Genomic DNA, 18,679 nt, shown 5'->3' on the forward strand with positions numbered 1-18,679 from the left:
ACCTAAATCAAAGCTCATTTAAATGCTAAAAATGGGCAGCAGGAAAAAATAAAATTCCAGTGGCATGACTTTAGCCTTCTATCTGTATAAGCATGTTGCTGAAAGCAGCCATTAAAGGCGCAGTCATGGCTAAAAAATGCTGCTTGTACAATCAACGGGAAGAAACGCTCGCGTTTGTTATCGTAAGACATTCCAAAATGCTGCTTATAATAGTGGCTTAAACTAGAAACAACACTCAATTCATATTACACCTCTTGCCATTTAAAGGGCAACACACTTAAATGTTAGAACATGATTTTAATGTAAGTCTCAATAGGATTAACACGGATTTACCTTTGATTTTTAGATCATTGACTTCCATCTACACAGGCTATGATACTTGTAACAATTCTATCATAATTGCACCTCTCCATATTCTTTATTCCAGTGTGTTCACTTGGCCTTAGTGAAGCTAGGTACATGTAAATTCAATGCATGTTGTATGCATGTGGTGGCAGCTGCTGCTTCCGAGAAGAATGTGTTTTAAGAAGTGAGACTGCTTCAGATCTAGTTATGAAATATTAAAAGCAGTTATCTAGTTAACTAGATCTGAAAATCTAGTTAACTAGATCTGAAGCAGTCACACTAGGTCACTACCCACTCTCCATCACCTGGAAGAGACACTGCTCTGGCACAGGATAAGATTATTTTAGGATTCAGTGACACTTGAGAGTCATTAGAAATCTATTGCTCGGAAGCTGTATGTGATTTTACACATGTTGGATGAATATGGTAAGGAGACCGTTGTGAGAAAATGTATATATATTAAAAACAAAAAAAAAAGTTGTAACATTCATTCATTTAACAGCTCATGCCGTGCTGGTGACTCCTCTGACAGGAAGAGGGCATTTTATATTCTAATATAAATAAATACAAACATGCTTACATATGGAGCTAATTTAGCCTCAGAAGTACTGTCGTCATAACAGAAAGCTTGTTTTGCTAGAAAATTACAGTGCATGTGATTATTGAGTGCATTCTGTGGCCGTGTGAGAACAAGGATTCCCTCAGAAAGAAACCTACAGACAAATGTATTATAAGCCCTCTGTAGGGGGAAAAAACTAAAGAGATCATCAGCTGGAGACTGCTGGGTGCTGTGGCTCACAAAAAGGATGGTGTTGTAAATTCAGTGTACTATGGTTTTACCTGCTTAGCAAATTAACCAGTCCTAAGTCCCCAACTATATGTATTCCTATTGCATACAACTGCTTTAACAAACTTGACTACATACTCATGTCATGGGTCCCAAGAGATATAAAGTGCTGGGTAATTAAGTTAAGGTCCCCATACACGGGCCGACTATAGCTGCCGATATCGGTCCCTTGGACCGATTCGGCAGCTAATCGGCCCGTGTATGGGCAGAACAGAGCGGCCTGGCCGACCAATATCTGGCCTGAAATTGGCCAGATCTTGATCGGCCAGGTTAGAAAATTTGGTCGGATCGGGGACCGCATAGGCTCGTTGATGCGCTCCCCGAACCGACTGCCCCATAACCACAAATGTAATCCGATCGTTTGGCCCCACCCGTAGGTGGGGATATCGGGTGAAGATCCGCTCGCTTGGCGACATCGCCAAGCGAGCGGATCTTATAGTGTATGGGCACCTTTACACACATTCTGTTTTTACATATCCTAAACTATACTGGACAGTGTTAAATTAAGTAGGCTCATATATACATATTAAGGCCATTACACAGGGAGTTTTGAACACCGTTAGGACTAATTTTGAGCCCAAAATGGCTATGCTCTATTGGTAAATATATAAGGCAGCAGAAGGTATTTTCTGAACACTAGACAGTGGAGACTCTCTCGCAGTGGTTAAACACTGTAAGAAAGCTGTTAGTTTGGACCTAGCCCTAGGGTGCAATATTTGGAAAAAAGTTTCATATGTAGCCATTCTGCCCAGCTTCCACCATCAATGTAATTAGCCTGTCAGCAGTAGCTATACTTATCCAGACACTGCCAGTTATAGTGCTCCGCTGCAACAGGAGGAGCTGTGGAATCTGTCCGTCTAGACAAAGGTACTCAGGACTTTCCAGTTTGGGGGATTAAGGAGCTCAGATACTATGGCAAATCCTGGCTTTAGCAGACACACTTATTCAGGTGTAAGTTTTACTTATCCAGCTCATTATTTCATATGTAAGGCTGCATGCCTGAGAATCTGCCTAGAGCAAATAAAGAGCAGCACAAAGATATACTGGCAAGATATAAGTGAGTACCGTACCAGGGCTTTGTCTTTTCCTTGGGATATACCTGTAACTACTTTATGGACAAATGGGAAAACATTTAAAAGACCATGCCTTCATATCTAATTGTAATTTGTTTTATTTGAAACAGGGATCAGCAAACCTGGGAACTTTATATGTTGCCAATGTACAGTTTGTAGTTCTGCAGCATCTGGGGTCCTCTACCTCTCTTGAAAGAAAAACTGCTACCTTTGAGAGTGTTGGCAAAATGGTAATGTCATTAGTGTTCTGCAGCTCTTGGGAGCAAAAGACAATGGGAGATTAGCAATACAATTACTTTATTTGTATGCCCCTTAGGGCTCTGGTACACGGGGAGATTAGTCGCCCGCGGCAAAACTCCCTGCTCGCGGGCGACTAATCTCCCCGAGTTGCCTTCCCCCTGCCATCCCACCGGCGAACATGTAAGTCGCCGGCGGGATGGCAGACGCGGCAGGGCGATTTCGGGAAATCGCCGAAAAAGACTCGCGAGTCTTTTTCGGCGATTTGCGCGAAATCGCGCCGCCGCGTCTGCCATCCCGCCGGCGACTTACATGTTCGCCGGTGGGATGGAAGGGGGAAGGCAACTCGGGGAGATTAGTCGCCCGCGAGCAGGGAGTTTTGCCGCGGGCGACTAATCTCCCCGTGTACCAGAGCCCTTATTGTATTGCTTTATTGGGTGAGGGATTGCTTTCCTCATATGTCTTGCAATACATGGCACTTTATGTTAAATAACTTTACATATTTATTTAATGCAATGCTTGCTGCCTGTATCTGTACTATTAATGTATTGTAAAACTGTACAGTGTTTTGTATATCAGTTGCAGTACATTAATCAAGATGTTGATGCAAACAAGAAGGGGCATGTGCTGGCTTCCCAAGCTCCTTACACCTGCACCCATAAAGCATTGTCTTTAAACTGAAAGGAAGCTTTGTTTCTCAGTTTGTTAGCTTGGAGCCAAAGGTGTCAAGTTATTTTTATTTCTAACACAGGGAGGTTTTAGGTAAAGTCATTTCTTTTGGATTTGCACAGGATGTTTCATGAGTGACTCACTGGTTGAATAATGCCAATTCAGGATTTCTGTACCTCTCAGCAAGCTTAATTTAACCATTGGGCTACAGAACCAAGGCTAGCTGGATAAATACTATTTAGGGTAGGTGTAACAATACTAACCCTTAGTGCCTAGTGGCACAAAAAGGCATTTACTTCCCAAAACAAACCTGTCCACCAACCCTCCACTGGTGATATTATTTAAAGGAATGCACCCGGGGTGACACAATAACTTTATGAACAATGACAGGAGGAAAGGGGGTGTTTTAACTGCTGCTTTCCAATGAACAACATTATCACATTGAGCTTCACCCCAAGATTTGTATTCAGCAAATTAGGGTTTGGATTTGGTCCTAAATTAGTCATTTTTTGTGAAGGATTCTGTATTTTGCCAAATCCAAAACCATATGCATTCAGTACATCCCTACTACTCACTGTAGCACAAATACAGACCCTGTAAACAGTTTGGTTTGATAATCATAAACCCTTGAGTAATTCATCGTGTAGGTATTTTTTTCAAGACTAAACTGGATATCATTAAAAGTAATTATTAAATACAGCAGTCTAACACCAATTAGATTTTACGGGCTGGACAAAAGGCGCACACACACAAACTTTGAGATGGGTGCACACAATAAATTGTAGTGTGCTCAAAGAATTATGCGTAAAAATAAATTATTTTGTTCTGTGCATATCAATATGTTAAAAGTGTGCATAAAAGAATTTTTAGTTCACCGTAAAACAAACCCCAATAAGGGAATATATGTTTGAATCCCAAGGGTATAACATTACATTTATAAACACTGACCATCTTCTACCACTTAGGTACACATATCGCCAGTCTATCTATGTCCTGGGTAGATTCAATTATTCTACAAAGGTTTGTGTCTTGGGGAAACAAATATACATTTTATCGTGTTTTTAAAAAACAGAATAAAAAAGCGATAATAATTGCCCCGGTGATAACCACCCTCTGTAGATAATATTTCAGACTGCCCTCTACCCTTGTAGAAACTGCACCACCAAGACCAACAGCAATTATGTATATGGCTCTGTATCAAATGGCATATCTAATATTATATCAGTTTCAACTTCCAACATCGTATTAGCTTTCCTACAATCCAGTTATGTCATACCAGATACAATAATGCTCTGGCAGAGGCTGAACCAAGTGGTTGAATTCCATCAGGCCCTCAAGCCATACTCATAATAACTTTCATTACTTTTAAATAGTTACAGTCATTTTCTAACTTTGAATGGAAAAAAAAAGGTTAATTTATGCACTATGTTCATTAAACATGTTTAAAAAAAAAAAAAACCAAAAAACTTATATTTTGTATTTTAGGCACACTGTAAATGCTTGTGTGGACATTTTGATTTATTTTATGTGTAGATGCTATTATATTACATGCTTTGTCATTGGTCCACTTCACAGATGAGTGGAGCACAAATTAACCTGTTTTTGACCACAAGATGTCACTGTTCAACCAATAGCTACACAGAATGCCTCAGCAGGCATGCAAAATGATGAAACGCTACTCATTTATACATATACAGAATAAATACCCTAAGCATAGAATATGATATAGTCTTAAACTCTATGGTCGATATACTAGTTGTGCACTGCTCAGCTCCATTCCTGACATGTCAGGATAATATGGGACTGACTGAACTGGTGTCATTAAGGGCACTCTGGGATTAAAGCCAAAAGCCATAAGGCATTGCTTGCAAAAAAAAATGGCATCACCTGGTTCTGTGTTTCACCTCTAATTCTGTCAAAGTATAATTTTTTTTTTTTAAATGTTTCTGCAGAAACCATCACCAAAAAACGATACAGAGCATATTTTCCAAAGGTATGGGCCAGCAACTGAGATGCCGCAGGGAAATACTTACACTGGACACTTTGTTGATGACATCCCGGGCCACTGACAGGCCCTGTGCAAATGTACGAGCTGCCACAAAGGCTCTAGTGACTTGAAGCTTTAGTTTTCGTGGCACATCCCCAAATGGCTTCAACTGATCTGTGTATTTGCTGACACATTCCAAGTACTCGTCTGTAAACTGGTACTGGGGGTTCACCAGTCTAAACATGCGCTCCAGCAGTCGCGCCCAGAAGTCATTCAACATCTCCTCCAGGTTAACATTGCCACCAACATAGTACTTTTTAAGTTCCACAAAGAAATCTTTAAAAAGCTCAGAGTTCTGCATGTATAGCCGCCCATAAGTCCTCACAAACATGTCATTTAGAGAGTTTTCAGCATTCTGGAGAAGTTCTTTGAAAAACTCTGAGTAAAGAAAAAATAAATACAGAATTATTATCAGCTTTGAGATAACAGAAGCAATTGAAAGTGGACAGTTCAGAGTTGGAAGTTTCTTACAATAATCGGTGTGTGTGTATGGTGGGAGATGAGGCAACAGATATTGGAAAAAGCCTTGGATAGCAGATGTCTCGTCGATTAGGCAGGACTGAAAATTTTGATTGGGCGCCTTGAAGGTGCCCAAGCATTGTAACGTAAATGCTGAATCGTCAGTAGGGTGGTATGTAGGAGGTATGCATATATACGGTATGCAGGAGTTGCTATCTAATAGTCTAACTAAATACATTTTGAAATGGGTAAGCAAAACTGACTTGCGGCTGAAAAAACCCCCACCAGACCCGATTTACTGAACTGTGATACTTTGCCATTTGGAAAACATATATGTTATTGCCTAGTACTAATTCAACACTACATAAACATTTACTAAAGACCAGGACCAGAACAACGCAAATTTTTTAAATTTTTTTAAACAATTTTTATCACCATCTTGAGAGTTGCGAAATAAAAACAGCAAAATGTTTAAGGTACACCAAAGCGCAAGACACCAGAGAATGTCTGAAAAGAGAAATGAATGCTTAGGTGGGGAGTGTTAATAAGGGCTTTAAAATAATTTACAGCGACTATTAAAAATATAGTGACAAATATTTATCTATTAATGTTGTAGTTTCCTAAAATAAACAATTGTTTTAAGTGAAGGAAATTGGACAGGTTATTGCTGGTTGTTTTAAATGCACCAAATGTTCTCATACAGCAGTCATTTTGTACAAGTACTTTGGTCTACATGAAACAAGCAGAGCCATGTGGCATCAATACCATGAATGAGCAAAGGAAAACTCTTGAGTGCATTAACTGTCATGCTCTCCATGCATCTGTCATGTTATATATCGTAGAGATTTTAATATTCACAAGATTTGAGTAGAAACAATGGCCAGAGAACAGGACAGTAAATGCACTCAGAGTTTGCTCTGCTTGTTCTAGCTGCAAATCTGCTGCCAATAGGGAAGGACTGGTTCAAGGAATTCTTGACTTCAAAACAAGGAAAAAGATTCCAGCCCCTCTCCAAGTTCAGCACAAGGCTGTCCCATATAATGAGTGGCATTTCCTGACTGGTGGAGAATTTGGGGTTTTGCTTGGAATGTTTAGAATTACAAAGCCCTGTATATTTGTCTGCAAATCGTTTCATTCTTACCAGCAACTTCCTTCCTTGCAAGCAATTAAATAGCGAGCCACAAGGAATGTCTATAATATATTGAATATTATTCAGAACTACTTAATGTTTTTTTGTAGTAGATGAGTCTTAAAAAAGACAGAGAAGAAAAAGTATGTTAAGGCTGGCTTTATGGTATTTATTTTACTGAAGATTGGCTTCCTTTATCTAATCTCACTATAGCTATTGTTCATATCATACTACCTGTCTCTTCTGAAACTACTGTGTCATAATATGTTTATATCGCTCTGGACATCTGGCAAATATATATATTCAGTGAAATCGTGCAAGTTTCCTCTCAGGTAGATTAGTCGCCCGCGAACAAGGAGTTTTGTCGCGGGCGACTAATCTTCCCTTGTGCCAGAGCCCTTAAGCATCTGTGCAAGATAAAGAAAGAGCATTTCTCTATGTTCTAGTGTTCATGGAGGGTTTCAGACCTGACCAGCCTTAATGGTCATATGTTTGGCTTAGGCAGTAAGCTATATCTTGCAAATCAGTACTTTGTAGCTCTACTTTTTTTGTAACACCGGTACCTCTGGACAATTTAAAAAGGAAACAAAGCCACTCTGTAGGTCACATAGTTCTTTAGGAAGGGATAAACAACGTTAAACTGAATTTGCTGTTGCATGTCTCTCATCCAGTAATCAAGCAAAGCAGTAAAAATTAAATTACTGGCTTGGCTTATACTGCATATATATAAGACCAATGTCCCACAAAATTAACCCAATGACACAACAGTGCAATCTTGATGGGAGTGCATACCAGTTATCTTTTTAGAAAAAAGATTGAAGGGTTGGTTGGAAACTAAAGGCACTGTACAACATATTATGTACATGGGTGGGTTTGCTTTGAGCAAATCAGTTTGTATTTTTTTTTTTTTTTTTTTAACACAAATATTACCAAAATGAAGTGAATTTTAATAGACATATAACCTTTGAAACATTGATATCACTGTACATATTTTCAGAAATCTGAGCTTCATACAGAAACAGTCACTCTATGGCCCTACGGCAACTGTTACTATACTCCCCTCCCCAGTCAGCTGGCCTTAGATTCTAAAAGCTGGAAGGCTACATAGCGGATATTGTCGCTATAAACAGCACAAGAAATAATGCACATCTAGACCAGCTTCCATCTGTGACATCTGATACTAGCTGCATTCATCCAGCTTGTAGTGCAGAGATTTGTGGCCACACAGGCTAGAACTAAAAGGAAGAAAGGGAGGAGAAATCCCATATACGTTGGGAGATTTCCATGTGAGCTCCTTTGAACAAGTAGCTAATGAGTTCCTTATATTTACAAGCCCTGAGATAAAAGAAACAGATGTCATATTAAGATTACTTAATTCCTGATTAAGTGGGTAACCATGAATGGCCACCCTAACCAAACAAAGCATTCAACAGCAAAAAGTCATAAATCCTACTCGTTAACACATCAGACCTCCACTTGGTATTCTCCAGATTCAGATCAGATACACTAACACCTCTGTTCCTACTCCAAACCCCACTTTCTCCTAATCATCCCTTGCACCCAAACAAGCTCATAATACTCAGTCATCTTGCTAGCTATGTCTGCTTTACCCATCTGTTAATACATTAAATACACACTCTTTGCCTTTGCTTTGGTGCCTAAAGCTGGCCAATATTTGACTAATCTGATTGTTTGGCCCTCAGGACAAATGACTGAAATACAGACAGATTAGGACCCTTCAAAGTGAGGAATGCATTAATGAGCCAATGTGTTCCCTGATCCAACGGAAAAATCAAACCTGTCTGATTGACATCTGGCCAATTTCAAACCAGATATTGGTTGGATGGGTCTGTCGGGGATCCCTATATACAGGCAGATAAGCTGCCCAATTGGTGTGAAGGAAACAAATCAGCAGCTAAAATCTGCCTGTGTATGGCCACCTTAAGGCACTGATATATAGTGACATGTCCAGGATGCCAAGGAATCGGTAAGGGAATCATCGCTTGGAATCATATCCAGTGAATCAAGAGTCTGCAATGCTTTTTTCAGGTTTATTATGTATACATTGTATTGTGGAATGATATATTGTTAAAGTCTTTTTTTTATTAGTGCCTGGGAATTACAGGTATACCAACTGTTAAAAAGGTACCAGTATCCATCTACAGCTAATCCAATACAAAAGTAACAAGTTATTACAATGCAAGGCTCCCTTTTAGTGCATGCTGTTTAAAATTAGAATATCTCAGCTGTGGCTCTTTAAATACGCTATTTTTTTTTTTGTTTTGTTTTTGTGTCTGGACATTCTGGTTCCATAAATTAACACCTTAAATCCGAGTAACCTAACCAAAGTCTACTCATACAAGGATTACTTAATTATTTTGCTGTGCAGTAAAAACATGTTTTATAGCAGCACAACAAACAAGCTACACTCATTAAATCACCACATCAACACAAACCCCCTGAAAATCTATTGAGCACAGCCATTTACCAAGAGGACAAGTTATAATTTTCTGCACAGGGCAACATAAACAAAGTCATAGCTGATATAAGCCACCTTAGCATGGACTTGCTGTTGCAAGATACAGTACTTTTTCAGACAGAGAAGCATTATACTGGCGCTGTGTCTATGTGTAGCTGCTCAGATAAAGATCAACTGCTGATTCAAGCAAATCACAGATGCCATATGTTGCAGAGTGTGCATAATAAGGACAGGAATAAATATCAGACATGATATCTACTGCCCTAACATACTAAATAGGACCCTACATAGTCTACTTACTTAATCCCTGCCTCCCTAAAATGAGCACCTTGGGGTCAATATCATGTTTAATTTTCAGAAGGTTTTGATAATGGAAAAAAAAACAAAGACTAAGAAATATGGAGACTTTTACTGAAATTTAGCAGAGAACTTATAACTGATTGAGGATGCCCATAGTTTACATATCCTTCTTTGAGCATAAATGGCAGGTCAGTATATCTAGGCAGTGCAAGGGCCATGGCCTACAGCAGGGATCCCCAACCTTTTATACTCGTGAGCCACATTTAAGTGGAAAAAATATTGGGGAGCAACACAAGTATGGAAATGGTTTCTAGAGGTGCCAGTAAAAGCTGTTGTTGGCTACTTAATAACCCCTATGTTGACTGGCAGCTACAGGAGGCTCTGTTTGGCATTATACTTGGTTTTTATGCAACTAAAACTTGCCTCCTTGCCAGAAATTCAAAACTAACTACCTACTTTGAGGCCACAGGGAGCAACATCCAAGGGGTTGGGGAGCAACATGTTGCTCACGAACCACTGGTTGGGGATCACTGGCCTACAGGGAGATTAGTCACATTAGTCACCAATGCAGTGTATCGCCAGTGGGAGAATAGAATCTAAATAAACCATGGAGTATTCATTTACATGATGAGTACTGTATGCAGGGTTGCCCATTGGCTGCTATTTTTTAATAGGGCAGAAAGATCCAAAATTAAAAGACTGGTATTTTTTCCCAGAAAAGGTAGTAACCCTAATTGCATGTGACCAAGAGTAGGCAGCATTTCTTGAAATTTCCTGGAGACATTATGGCGACATTAATGAAAGCAAAAATCAACCTTTGCTGTCGTGTTCCTAGGGATCTATTGCTTTAATATCATCAAACTTCCATTTGCAGGCAAGACAACACTTAATAAAGCCTCAAAAAAGGAATTATTAATAACAAAACATGGGTGTGTAGCACAAATTGGTCCACATCTAGCAATAAAGCTCTAAAAGCCTTTTTTTTCCCTTCAGAGTTCCAAACTTAGGGTGTGGGTTATACAGAATAAAATACCAGTGGATGTTACGCAGAGGTTCTCATTTATGAAAACCCAAATCCTAGTTATTATGATAAACTAATTTTAAACTTGCATATAAAAAAATGTCTCCCAGCTGGCAAAACCATAATCTGTTACTGCTGGAGTGAGCAATCTCCAAACAGCTGTCCTTTCTATTTTACGGCCACCTTTTATGTCTTGTGGTTTATGACTACGATCAACTCTTTTCAAAAGGAATTCATTCTTTGGTTGGGAGCAGAATTAGATTTGGTTAAACAGCAATTAAGGGCACTTAGGGGCTGGTGGCAGCTGGGGTAAAGGTCAGCAGGCCTCACATGAAAGCACAAGCGGGATGCCAGATATCCATTGGAAACAAACAAAAAAAAAAGTGCCTCAACACAAAGCTTGTAAAAGTCATTCCATGCAATAGGCATAAAGAAGCATGGAAGGAAAACCATTTGTTTGTATAGTGTAAGTAGAAGGAAAAAGAATGAGATGGGGAGAGCATTCCAACGGGCTACAAAAATCAGTATAACTGCTTTTCTGTGTGTTGCAAAGGCAAAGAACTGTGATGTTGTGTTTCCTGATACGGCCTCTCTTTCCATCCCCCCTTCCCTTTCTATTTCTGCCCCTAGAAATACTGAAATGCCCTGGTGTGGCTATGTAGCATAGCTCCTGGACTCTCAATCAGGAAGCCTTGGGATGGCTGCCTCCTGTGTCAACAACTTTGTGGCCCTGGGCTACTCATTTAACCTCTCTAGGACTAAAGAAGAAAAGGACTTATTGTCCATGAACTGTGCCATTTATAAACATAATAACAAAAAAAAAAAACAACAAAACACAAATACAAGATTATTGTAGAAATGATACGGTTTTTGTCATTTATAAACAGTAACCCTAAAAATCAATAAAGTTAACAAATTATACACTATTCCAGCTATGCTATTTCCATGAGCTTGAGAAGGAGATTTTATTTATATGAAAAAGGTGCACCAGGAGGCAGAATGTTCCTTAATAAAGGAAGGACCTTCCTTCCTTCACCCAATAAACTCTTCCACAGCTTTAAATGTATATGTATATATATATGTATATGTATACAGTCTTTAACCTGCACACCAAAAAACTAAGATGCTACCTGGGTGCCAGTGCAGTGTTGCAAATGTAGACACAGAAATAGTGACGGCACTCACAGGAATTTTCACACCGAAGACATCAGATGAAATATAGAAGTGAGGTTTTATTCAGTTCCAGTTGGAACACACACACACACACATATTTAAAGCTGTGGAAGAGTTTATTGGGTGAAGCTAAGGAAGGTCCTTCCTTTATTAAGGAAAATTCTGCCTTCAGGTGCATCTTTTTCATTAAGGGCTCTGGCACACGGGGAGATAAGTTGCCCGTGACAAATCTCCTGTTGGCGGGCGACTAATCTCCCCGGAATGCCATCCCACCGGCGAAAATGTAAATCGCCGGTGGGATGGCATACGCGGTGGCGCGATTTCAGTTAAATCGCGGACGTTGCCTTGAGAGGAAACTTCCGCGATTTCACTGAAATCGCACTGCCGCGTATGCGATTTCATTGTGCCAGAGCCCTAAAGACTTTGGAAAAAATGTTGATTGGATCACAATCCCAATTAAGAGTACATTTGCTCAAAGAGCATTTCAGATAACCTTTACAAATTTGTTTTTCTGCTTCTGGCTCTGGTCCCCTGCAAGGCAGAAGGCCACAGTTGCAGGTGCCTTCGTGTAAGGGCATTTTCACACAAAACAAAAATGCCTACTTTCTGTGTTCCCGCATAAAATGGTGTGCGCACCTACAGTTTGATCTTGTATCAGAGCATATACAAAAAAATGGCAGATGGGAGCAGATCAGTCAAGAAGAAGTGTGACACTGGTCTGAGCTTGAAGTTTTCTCCAGCTGAGAAGCAACCATAAAGCTAATGCAACACACCATGTTCTCAAAGGGTGGAAAGAAGCACACAGTCCTTATTTGGCATCTAAATAATTTTTTTTAATGCTTGTGTGGCTCACCAACTCTTTACATCTGAGTGTGGCTTACAAGTAAAAAAAAATTTGGAGATCCCTGGTCTCCATAAGAAAAAAAGATTACCTGCCTATGCAAATTCTAAAGGGAACTTAAAAAATAGGCTTACTGTTAAATAGGGGAATATCTCAAATATGCTTTTTTTTTTTTTTTTTTTTTTTTAAATGAATTTTTTTGTTGGATTTCGTCCATGCTGAGAAATGGCAAGGGAAGAGTCAATTATTATTCTAGGCCAATACCCACATACAGCTGTTTTTCATACATGTAATGACTCGTAAAATAAGGGTGTGAAGGCAAAACTTAAGGGAAAAAGAAACACAAGAAAATCCTGAATCAGCACATAAGTAATCTACAGTCAAACTACAAATGACACCGGTCTAGACCTATATTGAGCTTATCCTTAAAACTGAAAAAACTGCTAATGGGTTACCTAAGAGTACAATAAATTATTTTTAATTAAATTAATGATATGACATTGCACTGCACATTTAATTTTGTCTACTAAGATGGAGGTAACAAATAGCTTGACAGAGTATTAGAAGCAGCCAGAACTGTTTAAATGCAGTGTATGGAATTACTTGGAAGATCTGAAATTGAGCAGCCATCTTAGTGTGTATTGTAATTAGCCATATGTTTTGTTTTCCATTAAGAATAAGATTCCATTAAGAATAAGATTTTGGTTTCAAAGCAAACAATCTACATGCATTTGAAGGAATGCTATAACGTATGCTGATTCACAGAGTGAGTGAGTAAGGGACAGAAATAGCGAGAGAGTTGATCTTGTATAGGGCTGTCAGGTAAGCTGCTTTGGGTTAAGTTAGGGGTGGAACAATGGGGGACCAGCAATAATACTGCCAGCAAATTTGTAATCCTGGCCCTGGTCCCAGTGAATTACTGGCCATGTGACAACCCTACCCTGTAAGAGGCTGCAAGTGTAATTGCTGCATACATGTGTAGCTTTACAGAAAAAGGTTTGCAAAGCAGCAACAGAAATATTAAAGTAAAAACAACCTTACCATCAAACTTGTTGAATCTGGAGGCAAAAATATGTTGCATGTTATTACATGGTTCGATAACTGCAACCTTGAAGTCATGTTTACTCTGTTGGCTGTATTTTTCCTCCATTGCTAGGGAGCAGCAAGTATGTCTCTGGGAGCAGACTTTCAGGTGGTCACCTAAAAGGCAAAAAAGGATTGTTACATTTAGCCCAGCTTACAGTTATAACTATGCCAATTGTGCTATGCAGTGCTGCAATTACAATTTCACAGTATATTAAGAGTAGTAGTGAAGAAAGCATTTGCAAGAAATCTTATAAAATACATTTATATAAAAATAAACAAATATTTTTAAATAATGTATATTTTACCTTTAGAATCTTGGAAAATTCCAATTCTTTATCTGCTGGGTGTCTGGTAACACTGTTTAAACTACAGACTAATAATATAACATGGATGTATCCATTGCGGAATTTTGATGGATGCCAAATAATGAATTCTTCACAAGCCTTTTGGGCAAATAAACCAAAGCAGGGCTAGCATGCTTAACTAAGCAAGATGGGCTTAAGCGATTTATCAGTGCATCCGAGATACATTTCTGCTCTATTGGGTATTTGATTTATTTCTTTTTTTCCACTGTATCTTTTAAAACTATTCTCAGCAGTAAGGGCATTCTTAGGAATTTGAGACCACACATGGAAGTTGTTGTAATACACAAGAACTTTCAATGCACTGTTAGGAAATGAGAAAAGTTATCTTTCGGGATTAGAAGAAAGTACAAATATATTGCTACATAAGGTGCATATTCATTAGAAACTTTCATCCTACTTCAATATAAGCACATATTAATTCAGAATACTCTATCAGCTCTTACTATCGTTACTTTTTCTTATGTTATTGATGCAAATTAGTCCAATTTGTATTTAAAGCTTTCTTCTCATAGGTAGCTGTATGTCTATAATTTAAGCTGTTCGGCAAGTAAAACTCACCTAAACAACAACAAAAATGTATTGCAAGCACGGATCACCAGGCATTAGGAAACAAGATGAAAGTTTACCTCAGATGCCACAGTTTCCTCAACTGGTACAAAAATTCTAGCTATCAATGTGCCAATATGTTGGAAATCACAAATGTTGGCTTGTGTTTAGCCAGGCAAATAATGGGACTAAAGAGAGAAATTGTATTGCAAATGTTTTTATTAGGGTCCTCTCGTCTGTTTTTTAGCCTCTGCCACAAAGTACTGAGTGGTATAAAAAGCATATAAAAAAAATCAATTGCAAAAAGACAGCAATAGCATCATCAAAGTTCATGGAGGTACCAAATAAAGGCTAAGATTGGCTATTAGGCAGTGTCTATGCACACTAACAGCTTACAGGAGGCTTTTTTTGGTAGTAAATCTTTTTTTAATTCAACCAAAACTTGCCACCAAGTCAGGAATTCAAAAATAACTACCTGGTTTGGGGGCACTGAGAGCAACATCCAAGGGTTTGGGGAGTAACATGTTGCCCCCGATCCACCGGTTGGGGGTCACTGTCTTACGATAATAAAACCAACTGTAATGGGCTAACAATTTATCTTAACTTATATTAGATGATGTCATGCAAAATAAAGACAAAAAACCCCCAAAAACTTAACTCCTTCAGCAGACTGGGGGCAATAAAAAAAACCCTATAAGGGCCATGTTGAGCCTCCAGTTGGACAGCCCAATTACGGACAGTGTAAAAGAAAATAAGACAATAAAATATTTATTTGAGAGGCAAATAGGTTAATGTGTGTTATTGGTTCTCATATGCGCAGCAAGAATGAAATGGAGAAAAATGGGGCAGAAGAGAGACAATCAAATGAACTCTTTCAAAGAATGTCTGTAAGTTAACTGCAGACAGATCCAGAACTACAGGGTCGGGGGCAAAGGTTCATCCAATAAAAGACAGCAAGCACATTTTTCAGTCATGTCTCTTGGTTTGGGGCATAAGCCTCCAAGCCTCACTCAGCTGTTCAAGGCTATCAAAGGGTCTTTTGTGCTCACAACTGGTAGATTCACTGTACATAGCCAGGCAGGAATGTTCTTTTTTAGAGACTATAATATTTTGTAATTGTAATTTAAATCACCCTAAAAATGCAAATTTTCCATGGAAAGTATTTTCTGTGAACTATTGCCCATTAAAAAGAATTGATAACCCACCCCCCCAAGTGTAATCCATTATGAAAGTCACAATAAAGGTTGTAAAACCCCAATCCACACACCAAAAAAAAAAAAGTACCTGGGAAAATGATAAAAATGTAAAATGGAGAGGTGCCAAGCCTATGAGTGTAATACTGAAAGAGACACCTCAACAACAAACTGGAATGTAAAGTTGGCCATAAACGGACCAATCCTGTATAGTATCTGACTGTAACCATGCTTAAGTTTTATGCAAAATAAAGTGATATATTACATAGAATGTACTGTTGGTTCCAATCGTCATATTTGTCAACAGTTTGCTTATTTGTCAACCTCGAAAAAAAGATACCAGATCTTATGGAGAGCTTTACTGTTGCTGGAGAGGCATCGATCCACATTACAACCTCTTAGGGCTATACCCATGGGAAGATTAGTCACCCATGCTCAGTCTCTGCTACCGTAGGTGACAAATTTCCCCAAAATTCATTCCCACCGGCAATAAAGTGCATTTTCGGTGGGAAGGCATACACGTTGATTCATTTTTGTCAAAGTCGTGCAAAGTCTCCTCCTGCAGGAAACTTCGCACCACTTTATGAAGCTACACGTGTGCCTTCCTACCAGCAATTCACATAATTGCTAGTGGCAGGCCTGGTCTGGCAATCTGCAAATTCTGGCAAATGACAGAGGGGCTGCTGTAAGAAAAGATAAAGTCGCTATTTATTGACAGGTGGGGGGCCATTTTGACCTTTGAGTATTTAAAATGCCAGGGCCTATTTTGGATCCCAGTCCAGGCCTGGCCGGTGGAAAGGCATTTCGGGGAGATTAGTTGCCCGTTGTAGCCAAGATTTAACCATGGGACTAATCTCCCCATGGGCTATGGCCCTTACATGTAAGCATTACTCATCCCTCTCTGCTTATCCTAGGACATGGGCATCTCTTTAGCAACAGCAAATAGAAAGTAAAGCCAAGGGAGCCGTAGGGACCCCAGTATTTTCCAGTTTGAACCTAAATGTTTAAACACCAACATAAAGTTAATATATATATAAAAATGTATACAACTTTCTATGGGAAATATAGCATTGGTGAACAATATGCCTTTTGCTTTCTACAATTATTCCTAGCACACACAGATTGAGAATAATGGAGGTTTAGGGAGACTAGCTTAATTATATTAAAATATAGTTACAAATTCTCTCACGCAAATGCATCCATCGCCTGTTGAGCTAAAAAGACGAGTATTAGCAGTCGAAAATTGCAGACTTCTAACAGCTTAGAAGTCACTAAAAATAGAAAATAAAATGTAAAATACAAACATGCTAAGATTTATTTATTTACTTTTTTTTTGGTAAGATCCCCTTTAAGGCTTTAAGGCTGATGGCAAATATGCGCCCACTATCAGAAGATGGATTCTTTATTAAATAAGACCATAGCAGGAAAAATGCTGCATATATCAGATTATCCCTAGGTTTCAGCAAGGCTGCCAGAGGCTAGCAATTAATGTAACTCGTTATGCAGGTGAAGGAATTTATTTAACTCCTTATTCTTAAGAGAATTATTGCTGCTGCTGAACATTACACTGAAACATACACTAAAATAACCTCTAGAAAAAAACAAGGCAAAATAAATGCTGTGTTAAATTTTATTATGTATAATTAATTTTGCATAATTGCCAAACGTTGCAAGGGGAAAAAAAAAATCTAATGTACAATAAAATGCAATTTGTCTCCATGAATAAGTGATACTTGTAAGCATTGTTCTGCAGACATCTGACCCGGTTCCCGAAGAATCAGAGTAAACCTGATCTCACAGCTGTCTGATTGTGCAAAAAGAACATGATTTTCCGAACGAATGATGAGATGCGGCTTAAAGCAACTCCCGACAAACAACTTTCTTTTACAAGAACAGCACGGTCGGTCCAGTCAATTTCCCATGGGTGTTAAGGTAATTACAATAATAACTGTCAAGATACAAAATGGCACTGTTCATAGAAACTTGAGTCTTTGGGAAATGTTCCCCTTGCTGGTCAGTAACACGATCGCGTGTGTTCTTCTAGATTAAGAAATCCGCATTTGGGAAAGCCAACTTCGAAAACATTAAAAACCATCAGACAGATTATTTTCAAAGCACTGTAATAATAAAACTACTCAACAAGCGGGATGTATGTCTTGGCTGAATCCGTGTTTAATAAAGTGATATGTCAGCTGGACATTAGCAGCAACACCCTTTTCTTAATGCTGTATCATCCATATTTTGTTAGTAGGGTGCCAGAACAAACACTTTAGGAAGAGCACTGTCCCAAGTCAGCATTAAGAGGGATCATTAGAAGCCATTCACACACTTACCACAAATAGTACTTCTACAAAATGCAAGAAAATTATTGGAAACAAAATGTTCCTCAAAGGAAATTATTCTAAAGTTTCTTGCAGTTACTTTGGTTCAAAGCTCAAATATGGGGGGGGGGGTCCCCCACTATTCAGCAAAAGTAACGCTGCAATTATTTTGCAATGATATACTTATTTGATTAAAAAATTAAGCTTGTAAGTGGAATGTGGAATTAAACAGAAAATGTCACTATTGTGTTCATTATAATTTTTCCTCTCAATAGTTTTTAATATATTATTAATACAGTATTATTATTTTAAATATACATGTATGTAGATTCTTATTTTAAGTACATGCATTGGTGTTGCATAGTTCCCACCTCATGTAAGTCAGTCATGAATGTGACCCAGTGGGGACTTATTGCAACATGAATCATGGTCAGATTACATGCAGGTGACCCTCTGATATAATATAAATAGCTCTCCTACATATTTGTGGATCGGGCATGTGAGAAGCCTACTTGAAAATAGATCCTCTGAAAGAAAATTCTTGAAAC

At 38.7% G+C, this 18,679-nt stretch overlaps 1 protein-coding gene across 1 annotated transcript in view; it reads right to left on the reverse strand.

The window, feature by feature from the left end:
* gpc4 (glypican 4) overlaps window positions 1-18,679 on the reverse strand; it is a 67,764-nt gene that overhangs the window by 17,008 nt on the left and 32,077 nt on the right. The window contains exons 2-3 of the mRNA XM_002932588.5: window positions 13,662-13,820; window positions 5,205-5,596 (exon numbers count right to left, since the gene is read on the reverse strand). Coding sequence (XP_002932634.1) covers window positions 5,205-5,596; window positions 13,662-13,820 — 551 coding nt within the window. The remainder of the gene's footprint in view (window positions 1-5,204; window positions 5,597-13,661; window positions 13,821-18,679) is intronic.

This window comes from Xenopus tropicalis, chromosome 8, assembly GCF_000004195.4.
Source record: "Xenopus tropicalis strain Nigerian chromosome 8, UCB_Xtro_10.0, whole genome shotgun sequence".
NCBI classification, from domain to species: Eukaryota; Metazoa; Chordata; class Amphibia; order Anura; family Pipidae; genus Xenopus; species Xenopus tropicalis.